The 24,241-nt window shown below is 38.1% G+C and overlaps 1 protein-coding gene across 1 annotated transcript in view; it reads left to right on the top strand.

Annotated features, from left to right (window-relative positions):
• TRIM23 (tripartite motif containing 23) overlaps nucleotides 1-23,363 on the top strand; it is a 23,899-nt gene extending 536 nt beyond the window's left edge. Inside the window, exons 2-12 of the mRNA XM_029958975.1 lie at nucleotides 139-311; nucleotides 481-677; nucleotides 7,979-8,100; nucleotides 8,950-9,228; nucleotides 9,884-10,066; nucleotides 10,587-10,802; nucleotides 11,852-11,986; nucleotides 18,056-18,185; nucleotides 18,303-18,413; nucleotides 19,844-19,968; nucleotides 20,306-23,363. Of these exons, the coding sequence (XP_029814835.1) occupies nucleotides 139-311; nucleotides 481-677; nucleotides 7,979-8,100; nucleotides 8,950-9,228; nucleotides 9,884-10,066; nucleotides 10,587-10,802; nucleotides 11,852-11,986; nucleotides 18,056-18,185; nucleotides 18,303-18,413; nucleotides 19,844-19,968; nucleotides 20,306-20,485 (1,851 nt within the window). The 3' untranslated portion in view covers nucleotides 20,486-23,363. The remainder of the gene's footprint in view (nucleotides 1-138; nucleotides 312-480; nucleotides 678-7,978; nucleotides 8,101-8,949; nucleotides 9,229-9,883; nucleotides 10,067-10,586; nucleotides 10,803-11,851; nucleotides 11,987-18,055; nucleotides 18,186-18,302; nucleotides 18,414-19,843; nucleotides 19,969-20,305) is intronic.
• Nucleotides 23,364-24,241: the final 878 nt, after the last annotated feature.

The raw sequence follows: 24,241 nt of genomic DNA on the forward strand, positions 1-24,241 counted from the left end.
AAGTGATCATCAGTTTTCCTTTTAGCCAGCGGTTTAAGATGTTCCGGCCCGCAGCTGTTTGTTCCCGTTGCCTTGGTGCTGCGTTTATAGCTTCATAAGTGTCTAACTTGATGTGACTGACTTCTTTATGTGTACCAGCTGCGAAGGGAAGCTCTCCGCCGGCCAGCACTCCGCTTTGTCAGGGTCTTGCCCTCCGCTTCATGTTCCTGCGACGGTGTTTCTCCTTACTTAGTTGTGCTGCTTGACCAGGCGGCTTCCCTTGGGGCACTGTATTTAATGAAGTGGGCAAGAAGTAGTCATGAGGTCATCAGGTGGGATGCTGAGGAGTTAAAACATTCTGGTTGTGTCTAAGTATTTATTTACTTCAAAAATATCGTTAGTTGTGTGCATAAAGCAAAATTAATGACTCATCTTATGTGCTGTGATTACATGAACTTTTGTAAAATAAATTGTGACAAAAGCTTACTGCTTTTTTATCAGCTCAAAACCAAATACGGTCTTTTTTAACTTACAGGTTCTTGAGTGTGGAGTCTGTGAAGATGTATTTTCTTTGCAAGGTGACAAAGTTCCCCGGCTGCTTTTGTGTGGCCATACTGTCTGCCATGACTGTCTTACCCGGCTTCCCCTTCATGGCAGAGCAGTTCGTTGTCCTTTTGATCGACAAGTTACTGAGCTAGGTAAGAAAATGTAACTTTGAAGTTCCTGAAACCTGCCAACCGAGGATATCTAGAAGATAGTGCTAGATATAGGTTCTTAACGCTCCAGTTAGTGCTAATAATTTTGTGAATTATTTTCATTCAGAGAAGCTCATAGCACTATTAACCACTAGTAAAGTAGCTATCTTAGAAAGTATAGATTTTAACCTTTATTTTCTTGAATCTGGGCTTGCAAACTTTATACCTTGAAGTCTTTTTGTACACCTATATTGACAGAGAGCTATTCTTTTTTAAATTAGTGTGTAGGGGTTCCTGAACGAGTATTAGTTTCCTAAACACTAAAAATTAAGTGGGTAGCTTCTTTGACAAACTTTTGTATGGAGTTATGATGAAGTGATATAGAGGGAAGTATCAATGATAACAAACTTTTTTACAGTGTTAATTACCTCTACACATGCAATAAATGACACTGGCAGGATATCAATAGCAATTCCCCTACTGTCAGAGTGTCTGCAGTATTTGAAAGGGTAAGGTACACCTTTTTTCTAACAGTGGCAGTTTATTTGAAGGAAAAGATGACACATACTTATAATTTCTTGAGAATAAGAATTACCTGGTCAGCATAGGGTTACAGAGAAGACAAGTTATGGGAAGAACTTGTAATAAGAAGAACTCGTTAATAGAACTGGCTCCAGCAGTTTTGAATAGCACCAGGGGGAAAAAAACTGTTGGAAGGAGGAGAATCCTGAGAGGAGGACATCTCTAATCTGGTAATCCGTGAAAGAAATGTTTAAGAATCAAATTCGCTCAAATAAGACTTTACTGTGCAGTAGGAGAATCTGCTAGGTTGTAGACGAAACTGCAAAGAATATTAAGGCACTCTGCAGGATGTTTTCATGGAGATCAGAGTCAGGAGAAGTATCAGTCTCAAATGAAAGAGGGATTTGTTTTCTCGGCAGAGGGAGGTGGTAAGTATGGGCGTCATGAATGATTGCCAATCTAGTAGATGTGGCTAAAAGAGTAATAATTTGTTTAATTTCTTACGCGTGTCTGTACAGCTGCACAAGATTTCTTAACTATGCTTTTGAGAGAGAACGTTAGAGCACAGGACTCAGCTGTGCTGTTATGTAACATTTCTGACCAAGACCACTGTTTTTTATTGTAATGGGAAACTTGTCATTTCTTAGTTTTTATTGTGCAATTTTTCCCAGGAATCTGAAGGTGTCCTACCATAAATCTTTTGTGTGTTTCATGTTTGACGAAAATGAAGCTTTACAAAACCATCTACAGTTGGTTTTTTTCATCTTACTTTATACCAAGGAGTTTCTGATGAAAAACGATGAGATGTTATTAAACCTGTAAGTCCCCTACAGTTAGGAAGAGGGAAGAAAAGCTTCAGGATCTTTTTGCATCTGGGATAATAGACTTGCATCCTACTGGTTAATACTAGAAAGGATGATACACTGTGACCCACAGTTGCTCAAAAAATTATTAGGTAGAAAATCTTAGCAAAACAGCTTGAAAATAAAAATATTTTTGTGATTAAAAATGTTCTGCCTGGTGACCTGAGGCAGGAAGAGGTCATAGCCTTACCATGTCCATAAGAAGAGTCTTTCAGAAATATAACTGTGCCTCTAGGATGTAAAAATGGTTTTTTTTGTGGAGTGCAGCTCATCATGGCCCCTCTTTGAGGTGTACATGCATTTGTGACCTTGCTTGAATAATCACATAGTTACTGCTTAAACTGGTTAAATTTGCTGCACTTGTAGTTCTCTATTGCCCTGCGAGTTCAGGAGTGGAGCTGGGAGGAACAACTCTGGGACCAGGAGAACTCATCCTTCCCTCCCCTGTATTTGAGGGCATGTGAGAAAACACATGTTCACCCTGCTGCTATTCTACCATTTAATGAACTTAATGAAATAATGTTCTCTAGTCTCAGAGAGCTGTTTAGTATCTAAATTATGGGATCACTGCCAAGAGAAAGTTTTGTTGAAAGAAGAGCTGTAAAATCAGGATATAAGATTACCTGTGTTGAACACAGTTCCTTAATCAATGACTGTGGATTTTATGGGTACTTTTAGTTGGTCATTTACCTATGCTTGCTTTTTTTCCTTTACTCTTTTTACTAGAACACTTAATACTATAGTCATCCAAGTTTTCCCAAGGAATCTTGGGAACTTTTTGAAAGAAATACTCAGGGATCTGTATATGGATATATGTAGCTGTATTTTTTCTGAATTGGACTCTTGGTTTAAATTGACCTGTATATATAACTATATGGGAAGGCAAGGTTAGAAGTACTTTTTCAATCAGGATTTCTGGAAATATGTGATTTGCAGCTGAAAATTGACATGTTGTTTACATGCTTAGCAAAATACTCTAATAGTTCATAAAATCTTGTTATAAGATAAGACATTTAGTAATGTTTTCTCTCAGGTAGGACCAAAGCCTGCCTAAAGAATACTGCTTTGCAGAGTAGACTAAAGACTGAGCATTCTTTAATGAAGTTGCCTGTGATTAATCTTATAGTGGAGAATTTTAAATGAGGATGTACATGCTGAAGGTATGTGAACTGTCTAGTGGTTGTCTTCAGTTGAATTAACATTTTCTAACCAAAAAGATGCAATGGAAAAGCTTTTTCAATTTTTGAAATTTTGAAGCCATGTATTCTGGAGATTATATAGGGGAAAAATCCAATAAATGGTCTTTGTAGAGAAAGAGGCTCCTCTCAAAGCCTTTTTCTTAAAGCATGTTGATTTGGGACAGGAGGCAAATAATTTCTTGCAAGCTGCTTTTTCTCTTCCTGTGTTGGGTTAGTGGTTCTTTGGTTGGTATTTTGGGTTTTGGTTTTTTGTTGGTTTTTTGTTTGTTGGTTTGGTTTGGTTTGGTTTTTTGTGTTGGTTTTTTTTTAATTAATGCATGGACCAGGGAATTTTTAGGAAGGTTGTACTTCTATTACAGCTTTGGAGTCTTTATGCACCATTACTACAAAGCTGAAGCTATTTTCTGTCATTAAAACATGTTCAACAGAGATATGTAGATGATGACATCCTTCATGGAATCCATCTTATTGGTATTGTTTACATTTATACAGTCCTTTGCTAGTGTTTGAGTGCTAAGATAAAACTTCAACATACTGTGCAAGAAAATGCAGTTATAGCATTCTTTCAAATCTCTTCAGACATTTGGGCAAAAGTTGCTCCTTTATTCTGTGCCTTATTTGTAATCCTTTTGCAGACAGGCTTCATGCTTTTGAAATTGACATTTGTCTTGTTGGCTGAAGTCAGTGTTAATATTTTTGCTCTGTCACTGTCTCATTCCTGGCTGACACACTCCCTGCTATTCATGTCTTATTCTTCATCTGAGAAGGGACGGAGCGTGTAGTGACTTTGGTAATGGGCACAGACGTTCTTTGTAGGCACAGGGATGAGATCTCTAGACTCTTCTACGTTTCTGACCAAAGCTGAATTTGAGGTAAAGTCCAGGAGATTAAATAGATGTATTTACACTACTTTTTAGTGGGTTTATCTTTTAGTGGGTTTAAATATAAAATTAACATTTGATCAGATGTGTTGAAAATGTGTAGGTCAAGTACATAATAATTTTATAGCAGATGTGAAAGAAAATACTTCTTACGAAACTCTGTAATGACTGAACAGCTTCTTCCTCTCTTAGCCTTACCCAATGTTTGCTTAAAGCCTAAGACAATGTTTGCCTAAAGGCTAAGAGCTATAATCTATTCCTTAAGTGGATTTATTGTTTTGGTGTGTGTACATCCATTTATACAGGGCTATTAATGGCTATTTGGATTAGTGGCTAATGTGAAGATAAGAGGTCCATGTTAGCATCAGCAGTCATTATATTGATGTGTTGTTAATGTGAATATTTTATACGCAGTAGTAGCTGAAGGTTGTGCACAGTCAGTTTGCCGTGGTAAAGTGACGTTCTAAACACTCTAGAAGGGAACTCTCTAACCACTTGCAGGTGCTTTGTTTTTTGAGGGTTAGGATCCAGAAGTCTGTCTAGATACAGTGTCAGCAAATCCAGACTCTAGTTTATAACCTGGTTTGACATAATTTAGATTCTAAAACTGGATATACTGCTCTGTTTTTCTTCAACTTGTTATAGGAGGTGACTATTCCTTGCTCTGTGTTATGAGAAAAACACCATGATCTTGCAAGGAGTGCTACAGCTGAAAAATGACTAAGCTCTGAAGTCAGAAGATATCAAGGCAGATGGCTCTGCTGATGCTTAATGTAATTGTGGAGGACCAGATCATTCCTTCTGTAAACTCCTTCTAGATCTGTGGCAAACAAAAGTTGAAATATTTCTTTTTGTTTTGTTGGCAATTTATTTTGTGGAGTACACTGATCTTGGATTGGGTGTTAGTAATGCTATCTGTACCAGAGAAGGCTTCCACCGTGGAACTGATAACTGCAGAGTTGACTGACTTTGAAAGCACTGATTCTTTAGAGCATCTTGCTTTATAGCTAAGTTCAAAGCTACTAATCAGTGCTTTGATAGGCTCGTTTCTGGAAGCAACAGATTTGCTAAAATGGATGGTCTTTCCTGGTAAGCATATTTTTCTGAACAGGTAATCAGTATTGTTTTTCACCTTTTGAGGATGTTTGAGGGAGAATAGTTTATATGTGCTCCCATCTCTAGCTGTAGGAAAATGGTATCATCCATTTATCTATTCTCTGAACTTTGCCTTTAATATGTGAGGTACAAAACTTCTCAGTGGCCAAATTCAAAATAGTTTAAACTACAGACAATAACATTCTGAAAATTGACTAGAAAAGAAAGTTTCATGTAGTAAAACTGGAAGCTACATAAAGCATGAGGTGTACAGTGTGGGTGCCAATTGGATGCTGTTTCACATAACTGCTTGCAACTCATAGTTATCCATCTGTTCATTTGGAATTGGACTTTCACTCTAATGATACACCAAAATCTATGGAGTGTTTGATAAATCTCCATATTGAAGAAGGAAGACAAGACTTAATGTCTGTATAGCATCAGTGGAATGACAGTGAATTCCAGAAAGATGCAGGGGACATATTCCTGCCAGACTGCCACAGAGCAGCAGAGGAGTTAGGAAACAACATGGGACAACTGGACAATTCAAGTAGTCTGGGCTCTCTAGGAAAACGGAGAAACTGTGTGATGTAGTTTCTGTGAGTTCGTGTCAGATACCCAGTGTCTGAGAGACACTTGCATGTGAACTGAAAATGTCAAGAGTTTAGATGTTATTTGGAACCAGCCTCAGGCTCCAGCTGATATTCTATTAGTCTTTGCATCTGGATTATGAGACGCAACCAAACCTTTTTCCAGATCTGTCATTTATATTTTAAAATGTGTTTGTTTTCCAGATCATGCTTGAAGCAAAGTATGAATCTAATAAAGCAGTTACTTGCGTTTTAAAAAAGAACGGTAGTTTGTATTTTTTTTTTTGCAGTGAATGCCATAAGTTCACTAACAGTTCTTAGGTGGTTACCTGTGCATGAAGTATGAAACAAATACTTGTAATTCTGTAATTTCAGTTTTGTAATTCTACTTTATGCAGTTTTGTCCAGACAGTGGTGTCCCACACTCTAAAAAGTAATTGCAGTAACATTTTCTTGTCTTACAAACACAGTTCAAAAATTCCATCATAAAATAGAGTAGATGATTTCAGGTCCTACAGATTCTGTTTAAATATAAGGTGGCATTTTGAGGCACCTTCTTAGCTACAAAATGTTTATCTGTCAATACCCTGAGCACTACTGGTAATGTTGTCCCTTCTATGATTCTATTCAAGGCTAGCAAACCCCTGACTATTTCTTTTCCTGAATTTAGTAGGTTTTATACACTCAAGTAAACATCTGACAAAGAGTTGTGGGCAATGCTGTCTGCATGTTACCTTCCTTTCAGTGCACCAACATGCTCTGTTAGTATTCAGCAGTGATGTTGGATATAATTAAGTAACATCGTGAGCTTGTGTTTATTCTCAGATATGTTGTCCTCAGCACTGTTGAGGCCACATCTGCAGTACCATGTACAGTTTTGCACTCTCCAGTGCAAGCAGAGCTACTAAAGCAAAACATCAGTAAGATAATGAAGGGACTGGAGATCTCTGGTATGAGGAAAGGCTGAGAAATATTTTACAAATATCTGAAGAGAGGGTGTAAAGAAGAAAGTGCTAGGCTTTTTTCAGTGTGTCTGCTGACAGAACTAGAGGCAATGTGCACAAACGGCAACACAGAAGTTTGTGTGCACATAAGGAAACCCTTTTAAGTGTAAGAGTAACCAAGATCTGGCACAAGTTGGCCGGAGAGGTGGTAGAATCTCCCTTCTTGCAGATCTTCAAAAGCTACCTGTGTGTGGTCCTGGGCAACCAGCTGTGTGTGACCCTACTTGAGCATGGGGACTGGCAAGGTGGTGTCCAGAGGTCCCTTTCAACCTCAATAATTCTGTAACTCTCTTGTGGCTGAAAAGTAATGATCCAGTGCTCAAAGATGACACTTCATTTCTTGAGGGGCCTCAATCTTGCAACAGAGGAAATGTCATTAAATCTACAACAATTATGCTGAAAAAAGTCAAGGGATGATACTTCCTTGAAGAAGCAGTCACTAGGATTCATATGCTATGTGGCCTATGCAGGTAGCATTTAGGAGCAGTCATTGGGATGCAATTCTGGTTTTAGTTTTCATTGCATTGCTTCATATTACCTTCTACAAGATGAGGATGATACAGGAGTGGACATGGACTTCTGCTTTGCTGTAGGGAGTATGAGATATCTTCCTTTTTGTTAAATCAAATAGCAAAAAATGTGTTTTTTTCTTTCTGAATGTTGTTTTAACTCTTACTCAGGTTTTTACTGGATTGAGATCTGCAATAGGTGATGCATTTTGTGATTCAGGTAATATGAGGTTTGTCAGTAGGGAATTCGTCATACCTTCCATTAGTACAGTAGCAATGGACACTGTACTTATGAAAATAATAATTTTTATGGCACATGTATGTGCTTGTGTGTTCCTTGTATTCTTTAATTGTTAACTATTGTGGATTATATTAAGAGTGTTTTGACTTTTTAAAAAATTTTTAATAATCTTTTAGTTAGGGAAAATCTGTATGAATATTAAATAACTTCATGATTGAAGGAAGGAGGAGGATGGAGCGAGCTTACAGAAAAATTACTAGTTGTGTCTCACGTGGTTAATACACTGTAGTTAATATGCTCTTAATATTTGTCACAATCTCAACTAGTTTGTGCAATTTCTCAGAAAAACCTCAAGCAAATACCATTTTTTCTGCCCTTCATTTAAATCTTCCTCAAAAAGGAGATTCTGGAGTCTGGGGATTGAAAAAGAATTTTGCTTTGTTGGAACTCTTGGAACGGTTGCAGAATGGACCTGCTGGGCAGTGTGGGACAGCAGAAGAAGCCATTGGTCTATCTGGAGAGGTACTGAGTTATAAACAAAAAAGAAAAAAAAATTGTTACATTTGCTGAAGGTTATCTCTAGATAGAAAAAGATTGAAAATCAGTTCTTTGCCAAATGTAGTTTCACCAATGATATTGTTATTTTCTTCCAATATCTAGTATTAAGGCTTTAATTAATTGCCTCATAATTAAATGCAAATTTGTACTTGACCAATGCAGAAAATAAACAGGTATTAACAGGCATGCCTACTCTTTTCCCCTTTTTAATGATTTTAAGATGTTTAGATAAGTTTATTTATTTGGAAATTTTAGTTACAGTGGTATCAGTACAGTTTTTTAAAATTTCTGAGAAATTCTCCCAAAAGACTTCAACTCTTCTTCTTAGTAGTTACTTCTTATAGTCATTTGGTATCACTACATCATGTAGTAGTACTTCATTACCAAAACTAGCTGCTTTTATAATTTCAGTAATAAAAACTGGTGTGCAGGAAGTATCTTTGGTAGCATTCTAGAAATAGCTAACTTTCCTAAGTGCCTGTGAGTTCTTTGGTGTTTTGTTTGTCTGTAATTCCTTGTTCTGTAGTGATTGCTTTGGAGGAAATTACTGGAGCCAGATATATTTTCTCCTCCAAACCTTTACAATTTGCACTGAAGTTTATATTTATAAAATTGCTGAATGCTTCAGATTTTTATTTTTTAAAAGTTTATTGAAAACTTAAAGTCAAGTTTCAAAGTAGTCCAAATACCTATTAGTGTTTAACTTTTAGATAAACCCAATATTGTTGACAAGTTTTCTGATTTTTTTTTTTTCCTCCATTACTGGGGTTAAGTGCTAACAACTTTACTTTTGCTTTGTTTTGTTGTTGCCAGAGTATTATTCGTTGTGATGAAGATGAAGCCCACATTGCATCTGTGTATTGCACAGTCTGTGCCACTCACCTGTGTGCAGACTGTTCCCAGCTCACTCATTCTACTAAGACACTAGCGAAACACAGGCGTGTGCCTCTTGCTGATAAGCCTCATGAGAAGACAATGTGCTCCCAACACCAAGTGCATGCTATCGAGTTTGTTTGTTTGGAAGAGGGCTGTCAGGCGAGTCCTCTCATGTGTTGTGTCTGCAAAGAATATGGAAAGCATCAAGGTCATAAGGTACTTCTAGTAATTAATTTCTAGTCGTGCCATGGGGTGGCTTGCATGATTGCTTACCCAATTAAAGTACAAAAGGTTGTCAAGAAATGAGGGTGGACTCTTGGTATGTCTTCATACCGTTCTTTCATTTTCCCTTCATTTCAGATAGTTACCATTGTAAAATTAGAAGCAAAAAAAATTATTATTTCTAAGTCCTCAGTGAATTATTTTTTATATATATTATATATATATATATACATATATATATATATATGAAGAAGGATAGTCCCTTTATCTGCTGCTTTTCTGAACTTCTTACAACATTGAACCATCAGTTTTGAAAGCTGTTTTCATAATGTAAGCTCTACATACATATCACATCACTGGTGCAATCTAACCACCTTTATTTTTTAATAATTCATTATGATAAACAGGGAAATTTTTGTTTATTTGCATGATTGCTAGATGCCTGAATTTAGTTTGAGTGTAATCTATGACTCCTGATTGTGTTTTGAATTGCAAGATGATTTTAGATTCTTACTTGTCTTTCCTATATATATTTGTAAATATATGCCAACATACATACACATATATATTAAATATATGTGTAAAATAGGAAAGGTGATTAAGGAAGACATTTGTGATTGATTTATGATATTTTTCTTTTAATTAATAGCATTCTGTCTTGGAACCAGAAGCGAACCAGATTCGTGCATCCATTTTAGACATGGCTCACTGTATAAGAACTTTCACAGAAGAAATCTCAGATTATTCCAGAAAACTGGTTGGAATTGTTCAGCATATAGAAGGAGGAGAACAAATAGTTGAAGATGGAGTTGGAATGGCCCATACTGAACATGTATGCTTTTTTTTTGGTTTCCCTCACATGTACAGAATATTTGCTTTTTTGTTATAACCAAGATAAGGAATTTCTCTGAAAATTAAGTATAAGCTTTATAGGACAAGACAAGTTCTTATATCTTGCAAGTCAATATTGAGGCTTAAGTCAGCAGATAGAGGGGAACTTGTAGTCTCTTACAATGTTTTTACAATGTCTCTTTACAATGGGAAAAGTTGTGTGACTGCTAGTATTGACATACTGTGACAGATGTCCTCAGGTGCTGTGATACTCTTGAGGCTTTTTTCCCTGGTCATTTTTAGGAAGGTGCATATACATACAAATAAGCTACTTGATTGTAGGAGTAACTTCTTGGAGGATCTTGATATTATACAGAAAGTCTTGTCAGCCCTAACTGGGATTTGAACTGTGTGTAGCCAAGCAGATAGGAACATAAGTTAGAACCTGAAATAAAATAAAAAATATACTTCTGGAATCAACTGGTGTTAATCTTCTGGATCTCCTTACTGCAACACTGTAGGTACCAGGAACTGCAGAGAATGCTCGCTCATGTGTCCGAGCCTATTTTTCTGACCTTCATGAAACCCTGTGTCGTCAGGAGGAAATGGCTCTTAGTGTTGTTGATGCTCACGTGAGAGAGAAGTTGATTTGGCTTAGGCAACAGCAAGAAGACATGACCATCCTCTTGTCACAGGTTTCAACAGCTTGTCTTCACTGTGAAAAGACTTTACAACAGGTAGGTTGACAAGTGAGCTGTAGCATATGGCAAGATATATGGAACTACAAATTAAGTTTAAACCACAGAAAAAAAAGAGGTTAGATAGTACTCCACATTATTTCTTTACAAAGTTAAAATAATGGTGGTATAACATGAGATTTCAATATTCATTACAAGGGGCTGTTAGACAAGGGTAATCAGTATGAAAGCATAGAGTCCTCCAGTTGCTTTAAGACCTGTGGCATGACTCTTTTCTTGGATAATTTCTGGTATTTGTGAGGTTTGTAGGAATGCAAGATGAAACTGAAACAAAAAACCCTACAGGATTTATTGGAAGGATTTTACAGCTGCAGTTAGCAGTATAGGTGTTTGAAGGTAGTTGTCATACTGGCTGGTAGAAAAAAATGTTATAGGATTAAGTAACTTTTAGTAACATTTTTGACATAGGTAATTGAGCATCTTAAATGTGTGAAGAAAGTGACTGTATGAGAGTGTCTGATTGGTCTGTTATTCAGTTTAATTATAGCAAGAAGTAAATAGTATGTGTAGCAACAGTAAACCAAGTGTGAGAAACTACTTTAAGATATTATTTGTACTTTTTTTTCAGATAGGTTTAGAGGTAGTGTCTGGTTGCTTAGTCAGATTTATCTATGCAAATTTTCTGATCATTGATGGGTGGATATTAATATTTTCCTGTTAAGTGTGTTGATGTATGCTGCCAAGCAATTGCTCTATTCTAGCTGCTGGAGTGATTTATGAATTATATAAATATTCTTTATATATTAAATTATTGTCTCTTATAATTTATATTCTTATTCCTACATGGCTAAGAAAGGTTTAGGAAAAAGTACTTTTAAACTGCAGAACTATTCAGTGTCTATTAGTGTTAAGGTACTCATATTTGTATTACAATTTTAAAAAAATCTGTTTTGTAAATGTGGGTTTCTTTAACTACAGTATTTCTATTTAAAATGTTTTATTTCTTGCAAACATATCTATATTATACTTGGCTTTTTAAAGTAAATTACTAAAGAAAAGGCATGCTTTTGTTTTCTTTGTCTGTTTAGGATGACTGCAGAGTAGTGTTGGCCAAACAGGAAATTACAAGATTGCTAGAGACATTACAGAAACAGCAGCAGCAGTTTACAGAACTTGCAGATCATGTACAGTTGGACGCTAGCATACCTGTCACTTTCACAAAGGTATTCTTAATCTCATAGAAGTACAGCTATCCACTTTATAAAGTCCCAAATGTAGTTTAAAAAAAGGCAGGAGTAATATATGTTCATTATGATGCTGTATTTGTTGGAACAAATTTAGGCAGTTCAGTGTCAGTTAGAGCCATAGTGTGTTATCACACAATGAGTGTAATCTCATACTTGAGCAACATAATGACTGTGCTGCCATAATTGGAGTGAGAAATGTTCATTTGACATTGACCACATCAGTAGCTTTGTTTGAATGTTAGCTGTTTTCTTTTTAATATGTAGGATAGCATTTGTGAGTTCTAGGAACACCTTTCTTTGGAAAGAAATATCCTTGATTGTTCCCTGAAAACTGCACACCTATTTTATATACAATACTACTGGTATACCTCTCAGTTTATAATATTAAAAATAATGTGTTTCAGTTCATTAAATGATCATTTGTCTTATATTTGTGTTGTATTCACTGATAGCTTAGACAAGGTTATCTTCTAAATAGGTTTGGGTTTTATTACTTCAGTATAACTTCAGTACAATATTCTTTGAAAGGGATGAAATTATTTGGAGTTTGATAATGGTACTTTTATCTGGTGTGTGTATCTTTATTATCTATCATACTTTTCACATAGGAAAATTAATTGAATTTGAAACTCAAGGAACAAGAACTCATTTGATTTATGAGGTTTCTTGGTTCTGAATGGGTGAATGAGGAATAGGATCTATTGTTGCTGAGATGTAACTGAGGAAATGGATGCTTGCATGGGGATTCTGTGTCAGCCCTTGTTGATATCCGAAGTTAAATTTCTTCCAAATAATTTATTTTGTAACATTGGTATATTTGAATTTCCATTTAAATGCAACATTTTAGCTTTTGTCCATCCCTTAGCTATTCAGCAGAGACCAGAGTTGGTAGGGTCAGGACGATCTCCTCTGCAAACTCCCATTATGCCATGAATGGAGCAGCATTCACATTTCACAGAGGAACAGTTACTGAGTCAGAGGGTAATTTTGGGTGTCTTATTTTGCCTTTAGGAGCTGTCATCTGGCTCAGAAAATTTTCATTGTGAATCTCTGAGTATTTGGAAAAAGAATGGTAGGAGCCAGCTAAGCTGTTACAGGAGGTCTAAATAGGTCTTGGCTCAAGGGACTCGAGACTTGGTTTTCTCCTATAACAAATTGGTATTTTTACAAAGTCTTCTAAGGGTTAGTTTCTGAATTTCAAAGGTGCCAAAGCAAATGTCATTTTTCTCAGAAACAGCAGCAACCCTGAAAAAGTAAGGTGAAAATAATTACTTGCATTTCTTACTTTTTGTTTCCTCACTTCTGATAAAACTTAATGGTCTCTTTCTGCACAACATGTTTTTATAACACTGTTGTGCTGATGGCCACTGTTGTGACTTGCAGTGAGGCTTGTTGTACTTGAAAGATCTGTGCCTCACAATAGATATCAGACAGAAATAAAATCTTCAGATAAAAAACTGTAAACTGTTATTGCATCACTGGAAAGGTCTCTCTCAGGATCTGTCACTGTGCTGAAGGCTGCATCCATTATGAAATGAAAAAAGCATTTCAAACAGTACTAGATCAGAGGAACATTCCATATTCAATGAAGATAGTGAAAGTTTAAGGAGGGCAGAGAGAAGTCCTTTTCACTTTTAAAAGTGAATAGATCTCATCCTTATTCTTTTGTTTCACTGATGACACAAAAAAAGCGAGAACAGTGCCATTACCTCTTCTAAACCATCCAGGGAAATGCCACATATAAAGAGCTTTTGGTACCAAGATTTAAGAAAAGAAGTTTTACTTGAAGAGAAGTCGCAGATTACCTGGTTTTAAGTATGCTACCAAGTTATGCAGCTGCCAGAAATACAGACAGAAAGGTGTTTTACTGGTCAGGCTTTTTTGAAATAACATTTTAAGTTAAAGGTGCTGGATACTGTTGACAAGGAAAGACTTTTAGTCATGTCGGTTTCTAGCTGTGATCATGAGTAGTCAATTACTACTGACTCATATTACAGGTCCATACTGCTATACATTGTTCTCTGGATAGCAGCTTTTCTTGCAAGGTTTTTCTTGAAGTGACAGAGCCACTCCTGCAAAAAGCAGAAATTTGGTGTCTTTCACAGATTGCATTTTGATTCCTTCTGACAGAGTACAAACATGCTGAGAGCAACCTATTTTCGCTCTGAGACTTACAGAAAGCAAACTGCAACAGGATGGCTAAAGTTCACAGCATCATTCACCTCCTTCACTTCCCTGGTGATTTAAGTTGTACTCCTGCTCTCCAGCCATAGGAGCTGAAGAGGTGACTGGTGCTTCTGGTGGAGTTGTGGCAGGATTGCTGGGCTGAATCACTGTCAGCAAGCTCTGGACGTAACAGGGGGCTGCCTCCAGGAAGAAACTTGATAAACTCAACAGCTCCCTCCAGAGCTGCTGCTTTTCCTTCCTCTTTCCTTGCAGGTACAGAGAACTGGGAACATTCATTGACAAAAATTTTAGGCAAAATCAGAACAGATTTGAGTGTGAATAGCATGCTGGAGACATCACTTTTTAGACTCTTTAAAGCCTGTTGCATACTTGTTGCTTTTTCTCTTTCTCTGCACCTTTGCTGCTGATGTGCTGCTGTGCTTATCAAGAACCTGCCCGCAGGTTTTTCTTCTCCAGAAGGAGGTAATCCTTTCTGGTAACATGCTGTGTCACAGTGTTCTCACTGAATTTTACAAGTTCTGCGCTGACTCCAAATATGTAGAATTTAGAGGACATTTATTTACTTTTATTAAAAAGTAAATAAGTCTCAATGTTTTATTTTTCAAATCTTAAATATTCAGTTAGTCTTTGGGGTTTGGAGCATCTGCCATGTGTAATAGTAGCACTGAAAATGCTGAACTTTCACAGATTCATATGAAGTCACTTTTTTCACAATAAATAGGTAGCCTGTGGAGTTCTGTGTTAAGGATCATCTGGGCCTATTTAGGTTTCGAGCAACAAACAGACAAATCCATAGGTGAACAGTACACTGAGATCTGTTAGTTGCAGAAACTGCAGTACTGACTCAGTAAATCCCTGAGCTGCAAGCTGTTAAACACAGGGAAGGTATTTAGGAGAGTTATCACTATGATAACTTGTTTCTTACTTTTGTATCCATCTTCGCCCAGTTTTAGAGAGCATACTGGATGAGATGAACCTTTGATCTGACTCTTGCAGTCATGATGTTGCTGACTTTTGCATTCTGGTATTTGCATAATTTTTAGGTTTTTTTAGAAAGCAGTTTCTCAAGGTATTTTTACTCTCTTCAGAGGTTGTGAAAGTATAACATCATTGAGTTACTCTGTATTGATTATTTTGAAAGTGTGCTGCTTCATCATCTGTGACAGAAAAGAGGATGAAGTTGCTTGTCACAATGACAATATATCCAGCTGTATAATGGATCCTCTGTGTGTGTGTGTGCATATCTCAAGTCATGTGATGTAGATGCTTATACGTCCAGTCACACTGGTGACATGTTGGTCAGGAGAGGTTGTAGCATTTTTGCACTCAGCAGTATTTCTAATGTGAGAGGAAATAAAAGGCTGTCTAGAGTAGGCACAGGTTTGCCTAGCACAGTACCGTGTGGATTTTGCAAGAAAACAAATGTATTGCTGCATAGTTCTGATGATGGATAGTCTGGTGTTTCATCAGCAGTTCTTAGTCCCTCAAAATATGTTTCAGGGACACATAGTAATTTTATCCTATGTTACTTCTTTTACCATTTATGTTTTACCAGGTGATCACATTGCAAACAGCCTGTTCAATACTTACAATAGCTTGGTGTGAACTATGGAGAGGAAGTTGATTCTCATTCCTTGCATCCAAGCAAGACCCTGGGGAGTTGTTTGTTCTTCTTCACTGTTTGAGATTACTGCTTGTTGCTAATAACATTGCTGATTTAAAAGATTGGAAGAGGCTTGAGGTGAAGAGAGAGAGCTGTGGAGCCCCCAGTAGTTCTCTAGATGGAGGCATTAATACTGTGAAAAAATAGGGAGATCTCTGTTCAGAGAATTCCAACTAGTACCTACAAACAATTCCTCATGTGGTTTCAGCCAAGAATGATGAAAGACTTTAAAATTTTAAGAAGTTCAGACTTACTGTCATGAAATTGGCCGACTTTTTAAAAGACATGCAGTAACTCAGGTAGAAGTTAGAAGTTTGTTACAGAGATTATTGGATATTTTCATTTCTATTGCTGGAGGTGATTGGTCATTGTGCCATGTATTTTTGGAGTCAGTCCGTTTAATCATTTAACAAATGATTAAACAGTCTTCAACAGTAAGACAGGTTGTCCTGAGGACAGCTGGCTTCTGGAGCTTGTAGAAAGAGGTAAGAATCTGAACAGCCCCCCTGTAATCCAGAAGGAAACAGTTAGGGACCTGCTGAGCAGCTTGGACTCCTACAAGTCTATGGGACCAGATGGGATCCACCCAAGGGTGATGAGGGACCTGGCAGAAGAGCTTGTCAAGCTTCTCTCCATCATCTGCCAACAGTCCTGGCTCACTGGGGAGGTCCCAGATGATTGGAAGCTGGCGAATGTCACGCCAATCCACAAAAAGGGCCGGAAGGAGGAGCCAGGAAACTACAGACCTGTCAGCAGGCCTGACCTCAGTGCCTGGCAAGGTTATGGAGCAGATCATCCTCAGTGCAGTCACACAGCACCTACAGGATGGACAAGGGATCAGACCCAGCCAGCACGGGTTTAGGAGGGGCAGGTCCTGTCTGACCAACCTGATCTCCTTTTATGATCAGGTGATTGGCCTGGTGGATGAGGGGAAGGCTGTGTCAAAAGCCTTTTTTAAGACAGTGTCAAAAGCCTTTGACACAGTCTCCCACAGCATACTCCTAAAAAAGCTGTCAGCCCACGGCTTGGACAGGGGCACCCTGTGCTGGGTTAGGAACTGGCTGGAGGGCCAGGCCCAGAGAGTGGTGGTGAACGGTGCTGCATCCAGTTGGCAGCCGGTCACTAGTGGTGTCCCCCAGGGATCAGTGTTGGGCCTAGTTCTGTTTAATATCTTTATTGATGATTTAGATGAGGGGATTGAGTCCATCATCAGCAAATTTGCAGATGACACTAAGCTGGGGGGAGTGTCAATCAGCTGGAAGGCAGGAGGGCTCTGCAGAGGGACCTGGACAGGTTGGAGAGTTGGGCTGATTCCAACTGGGTGACGTTCAACAAGGCCAAGTGCCATGTCCTGCACTTTGGCCACAACAACCCCATGCAGCACTACAGGCTGAGGACAGAGTGGCTGGAGAGCAACCAGGCAGAGAGGGACCTGGGAATTTGGATTGACAGGAAGCTGAACATGAGCCAGCAGTGTGCCCAGGTGGCCAAGAAGGCCAGTGGCATCTTGGCCTCTATCAGGAACAGTGTGGCCAGCAGGACCAGGGAAGTTGATTCTTCCCCTGTACTCAGCACTGGTGAGGCCACACCTGGAGTACTGTGTCCAGTTCTGGGCCCCTCAGTTCAGGAAGGATATTGAGGTGCTGGAGCAGGTCCAGAGAAGAGCAACAAGGCTGGTGAAGGGACTCAAACACAAGTCCTGTGAGGAGAGGCTGAGGGAGCTGGGGTTGTTCAGCCTGGAGAAGAGGAGGCTCAGGGGAGACCTCATCACTCTCTACAACTCCCTGAAAGGAGGTGGTAGCCAGGTGGGGGTTGGTCTCTTTTCCCAGGCAACTATCAGCAAGACAAGAGGGCATGGTCTCAAGTTGTGCCAGGGGAGGTTTAGGTTAGATATTAGAAAGAAATTCTTTACAGAGAGGGTAATCAGGCATTGAAATGGGCTGCCCAGGGAAGTGGTGGATTCTCCATCCCTGGAGGTTTTTAAGAAGAGACTGGATGTGGCACTTAGTGCCATGGTCTAGCAACCTCAGTGGTAGTGGATCAAGGGTTGGACTTGATGATCTCGGAGGTCCCTTCCAACCCAACTGATTCTATGATTCTGTGAAATGGTGGGAGAATGTGTGTTTTAAACACAAGGGTTTTCTGTATTTAATTTCCTAAGTTTTCTGTCGTTTTGTGTATTCTGTTTCTTCTAGGACAACAGGGTACATATTGGACCAAAGATGGAAATTCGGGTTGTCACTTTAGGATTAGATGGAGCTGGCAAAACAACTATTTTGTTTAAGTTAAAGCAAGATGAATTCATGCAGCCAATTCCAACAATAGGTTAGTAGCTACACTTTAAATGTAATGACTTTTCCAAATGTTTGACTTGTCTGCAGGGTTTGGTTCTTTTATATTCATACAGAGCAGGACTGTAAAACTTTAATATTTTTATTCCAGGTTTTAATGTTGAAACAGTAGAATACAAGAATTTGAAGTTTACTATTTGGGATGTAGGAGGAAAACACAAATTGAGGCCCTTGTGGAAACATTATTATCTGAATACACAAGGTAATACTGCTACAAGTTTTATACTGCATTTGGTGTTCTAGCTTGTATTTCAGAGCCAAAAAGATTATTAATAGAAATAATTTATAACAGCAGAAAATTGTTCATCTAATGCAAAATACAGCTGCTGGACTCATGAGCAAAGAAATTTTAATCCAGTTGGTCATATTTTCTGCTGCATGATAAAGGTGCATTCTCCATAAATCCATCAGACAGTTCATGGAGCCAAACAAAATTAGAAGCTCTGTTAAATTGGTTTAGCTGACAACAGACAAGGTGCAGTGTTCCAGAGTTTGCATAGTGAGAAGCAGTACTTGCCAGGTGAAATTTTAATAGCACTTGAAAATACTCAGCTTTCAGGAGCTTTCATTTAGCAACTTAAAAAATTCTGTGACATTCTGTAACTTCTGACTTGGTATTGCACTGTAATATCTGGTTGTAGACTAGCTTATTGATTATGAAAACATTAATCTGTATGGTGCCAACTTAGAAATTCACGCTGTCCTTCTGTAAATCCTCCATAGGTTTTTTTCCAGTTCAGAAAGGGATTCCTCTTCATTGATTCATTCATAATTATCTGAAACACTTAAGAGTTACAAACACCAGTTTATGTGCTGCACCTTGTGTGTTGTTTCAGCCTTAAATGCAAGCTTCAACACTTCAAATTACTCATCTTTTCAAACTTCTAAAAATTATATTTTGGGGTTTCTGTTGTCCTCTTAGAACATATCATGTAAAGTAGCAGGGAATCATTCCCACCTTGAGAATTGTTTGTTGAAGAGAAAGCTAAGCAGTTAGCCTGCTACGTACCTGCAGTAGTTTTTATTTACTTTTGATGTTGGGGGTTTTTTTCGTTGCAAAACCACTGAGTTTAAATTCTGTCCTCTAGCTCTGCCTCCCTGACTCTTCAGTTTTTCTGGCATCTTAGTTACTCTCTCTAGTGAATAGTAAAATGTGCTACTATGTTGGGTCCATGGCAGTCTTCTCTGGCTTGTGTAGTCTGTAGCTGAGGGAAGCCATGCTGATTTGGCTGAACTGTGGATATTACAGGCTGCTAAGGGAAACTGAAACAGTCATGTGGGACTTGATGGCATATAAACGGTTCAAGATACGGTTTAAACTGAGGTACTTTATCCACGCAGAGTAAATCTGGTTTTAGACCTGAGTAGTTAAAATATCCCAGCCTATGTATTAGACCAGGAAAAAACTTAGGCTTTTTTTCCTTGTTTTAGGATGAATTCTAGGTTTTTGTTAAAAGTTTAGAGGTATGTAAGGAATTTCTTAGTCCTCCTGGATTTGAAATTACAGCTGTGCACCACTGAGAAACTTTACATATAGAGCTGCTAGAAAAAAAGGAATTGTGTAAGCTGAAAGGTAATTTTACAGAGTTTATTTTTTAACATGTGTAAAAGATTTCTCTCTTTCTTTCATAGCGGTGGTGTTTGTTGTTGATAGCAGTCACAGAGACAGGATCAGTGAAGCATACAGTGAACTTGCGAAATTATTAACAGAAAAGGAATTGCGGGATGCCTTGCTCTTGATCTTTGCTAATAAACAGGTACTTGTGATTTATTTTTACTCTTCTCCTCAGCTTGTGTATCAAATTCCGACCCTCTGCTGTGGGTAGGGAATGGTAACATCGAAAAAACATAAAATGTAGAAGTTTCCCTTACATGTAATGCTGGTTAAGTAAGTGTTGCTAGAGTGGTTGGTGGATTGAACAACTTTTTGTTTTATGGTAACAGGTGGTAAGTGCTTAACTGTTGCACTTGACTTTTGTGTTTGGAAAGCTTTTATATGATCTATAGCTCAATCTAAGTGATCAGTTTAAAATAAAATGCCTTCAAACATATTACGGAAGAATAATGGAGTGTTTGCATCCAATTCTATTGCAGGATGTAGCAGGTGCACTTTCGGTGGAAGAAATCACAGAACTGCTGAGTCTCCACAAACTCTGCTGTGGCCGTAGCTGGTATATTCAGGGTTGTGATGCCCGAAGCGGTACAGGACTTTATGAAGGATTGGACTGGCTTTCCAGGCAGTTGGTGGCTGCTGGTGTCCTGGATGTGGCTTAGTTTTACAGTAGCTGCAATTTAAGGTTGTACTTTATGGTCTTGTTCGCATGACCAGGATGTTGTCACCAGGTCTGCTCTCTGAAGAGGGGACTTCATTTAACTTGGTGATTACAGAAAAATAAGGCTTTATCCTAGATTGGATAACTGGTTCAGTAAACTTCTGCTGTTACAGTGTTTTTGAAATTTGATAGTAGTGGAATAGGCTTGTTACAAGGATGTTATGAAATTCTTTTTAGTGAAATTGTTACAATTTAAAATTCTTCCCTGATAAAATCTGCGTTGGAGTTCATACAATAATTGTAATGATGTTATAGTAGGTGATTAGTGTTAGAAAAATTCTGAGTGGTTTAGAAATACTTTCCCGTGAAAATATTCCAAAAATCCATCTCAAGTTATTAGAATAGCCATCTCTAATAGTCAGAAATAAATGGTGCTACTCTTTAATATCTAAAGAATCTATTAATGTAAAGGTGGCATTCAAGCTTAAATGTAAATACACCATATAAAGAGTTTCCCCTCTATTTATTAGCTTCCTTGTTTGTTATCAGAAGGCAGCATACCTGCATAAAGAAATCCCAGAATGGAGAACTGTGTTGCAGAGCGAGGAGGCTATGGCATAGTTTAGCTACTCCTTTTCTATCGGGGGGGCAGGGGTTAGTTGGGTTTTTCATGCTAAGTTATTTATGGACACACTGTAGTGATACTGAGGTGAAAGTGTTTTGTGCATACTTGAGGACATAATCGGCCTTTAAAGATTAAGTTTACTCCTCAAGAAGTCAAATTAAATTTTAAAAAAACTTCTTAAAGAAGTAGTGTGCTGTAATGTCAATCCAGCTATGTACTTTTATGTAGAAGTCATGCTTCCAGATTAAGGTAGTGGCCTTAAAATATTCAATGACATAATGGAAAACCAGTGTACACTAATTATAACTCTTATTTAGAAGAGTAGATAGTAAAATGTGATATAAACCTTCCATAATTAGATATTCAGTTCTTTCTGTATCTTCTACATGGAGTTGTTACCATTGCCTCTATTTTTGAAGATTATGCATTCACAAACTCACGAAATATGGGTGTAGTGCTGTTTAAATTTAGAGAAGGTTGCAGTGACTTACGGTGTCTGTTTTTCTGCTGGACGTGCAACTCTGCTAACAATTTTATCTGTCTGGTATGTGCACCAGAACCTTCTGCCCTTCTCTTTTAGTGCATGGCCACTGCCAGCTGAAGAAACCATGCCATCAATTCTCCTTCGTGTTAGTAGAGGAGCTACAAAGAGCATGACCAATAGATCAAAACTGTGTATCATCACTTTTCTTACTGGAGTAGAGATGAGTCAGGAGAACCGGACTGTGGAAGTGAACAGTGTTCCACAGATGTGGAGATATTTTTGCCACACTGGAAAGTGTGCTTACCTGTGAGAGCTCTGAACCTCACGGGGCAAAGAAAGTGTATCCCATTATCTGTGGCTATGGCTTTCATTGTCACTTTGGTTTCCTACTGCATACCTTAGGTAAAGCCAAGAATGTATGAACAAATAGTTTTAGTACACTTGCACTTTTCTTCAGGCGGAATTAGTTGAGGTAACTACTTCCTCATAATGTCACTTATTTGTATTTTTCTCTTGTTACTTAAATTTCAGGTAAATGGTGTTAAATGCAGCTTCAGATTCAGCAGGTATAATGACTTGAATAGTACCTGAAAGAACACTAAGCTTCAAAGTAGTATAATGTTTGCAAAATGAATTTCAATGCCTACATAGGTACTGAGACAGGGTATTTACTCTCTCTTCAGACAAGCTGATATATTTGGAAATAGCTTATAACAGAGTAAAAGGTGGGGTTTTTTGCACCTACCAAACTTTAAATTTGGCTGTCTTTCCCAGCCTGTAACTTCTTGAATGATATACAGTTGACTGCTCTGACTTGAGCATCTGCTTAGCCTGTACTGTGGAGCAACCCCTACCTAGTTAGGGCTTACTGTCCCTTCACAGCTCTTTTCACAACTCTTTTTGAAATACAGACAAGTTCTGCTAAGTATGGTCGATATCTTTTCCTGGAATATTTGTAACAGAAGACATGCATTCTTTAGAAAAATCCTGATTCTATAGTTTTATTTTAGCTGACTTAAGCTTCAGTTACACATGCTGCTCAGTTCTATTTCAAAATATTCAAGGTGACTAGTTTGGATTCGATGTGAGGGCAGAGGAAAAATTTTCACTCATGCATATTTTTGAGTACAAGTGGTTGCTTGTGACATATGGAATGCTACCGTAAGTGTTTTTAAACTGAGTTTATTTAAGATGACTTGAAGTAACTGTGAAGGTGTTACGTTTGTCTGTGAACTCTTTGGTGTAAACAGGTACACTAAGAGGTTTATTTGTATACTGCTTCAGTTATAAATTTAAGCTTGTTTCCTCAACTTTACTGAACTTTAGTTTTTGGTGTACTGACTTATGCAATATGTAATTGGAATATTTTCTCAACTAGAACTCACTCAAGCATTACTAACTGCGAGGATTGTCTGAAAAGACTGAATGACTTCTCAAATGATTTTGACTTAATTCTGAAATTGAGTAAATGCAACATCCAGTGACTGTGTTGTGGCTTTCTTTAAAGTATATCATCTCGAAAACAGTATGGTTAAGGTTAGGCTGACTGAAAAGTAATGTTTTATGACTTGGTATGATCTTTCTGTATTCTGCCTTCAAAGTTATTGTGGACTATGAGGGTTTGCTTCTGAGAATGTTGGAATAGATGTGGATGTTATGTAAATTTCTTGGAAGAAAGGGCTTTTTTTAGTGGAGCTGCTGCAATTTGAGTTGCCCAGAAAATTATTTCTTTTCAATAAAAGTATGTAAACCCTGGAGAGCTACCGTTAATAAACTTGCCTTTTTGGATTTTTTAAGGTCATCTCAAGTTAGAGGTATGCTACATTTAACTTACTGTAGAATTTTTCTTAATGATCCATGAAAATCCTTTATCTCACTAAAGGTAAACTTTCAGGTGGCAGCAGCAACTTTTGAGAGACTGAGTTTGATTATCATGCATCATATCTCAATTCATAAATTAAGTTACCAGAACTGTAAACTCTTGAGTCTTTTATGAGTGCAGTGGTATTATGTGAACATAAACAGCCAAGGTAAATATTACTGGTTTTAGAGTAGACTTAACTATGCAGCGTAGTAACAGGACTCTATCTAGACACAGATTGGCAACAGCTTGAGGAGTTGTCTGAGCTTTCACTGAGGACCTGCTGTTTGTGAGCAGAGGGCTGGTCAGAGGCTCTCTTGGGCAGAGAGATCACAAATAAGGTTTTGCTTCTTGAAGAAGGAGAGAAGGCAGCAGATCTTCCACCTTGGGCTTTCAGAGGGCAGACTATGGCCTGTTTAGCAAACTAGTTGAGAGAGTCCTTTTAGAGGTCAGTCCTGAAGACCAAAGGAGTCCAGGAAAGCAGAACATTGTTCAAGAAGGAAATCCTAAAAAGGTGCAGAAGCAGGGTGTCCCCATGTGCTGAAAGATGAGCCAATGGGTAAGAAGTCTGGCCTGCCTCAATGGAAAGCTTTAGCTGGAACTCAGGGAGAGAGAGTGTATGACGTCTGGAAGAAGGGGCAGGCAACTCACCAGGACTCCAAGGATGTTGTGAGGTTATGCAGGGAGAAAATCAGAAGGGCCAAAGCCCAGGTAGAACTTAATCTGACTACTGCTGGAAAAGACAACAAAAAATGTTTTTACAAGTACATCAGCAACAAGAGGAGGG

The sequence above is a fragment of the Manacus vitellinus genome, unplaced genomic scaffold (genome assembly GCF_001715985.3).
Source record: "Manacus vitellinus isolate BGI_N305 unplaced genomic scaffold, ASM171598v3 scaffold_18_pilon, whole genome shotgun sequence".
Classification (NCBI taxonomy): Eukaryota; Metazoa; Chordata; class Aves; order Passeriformes; family Pipridae; genus Manacus; species Manacus vitellinus.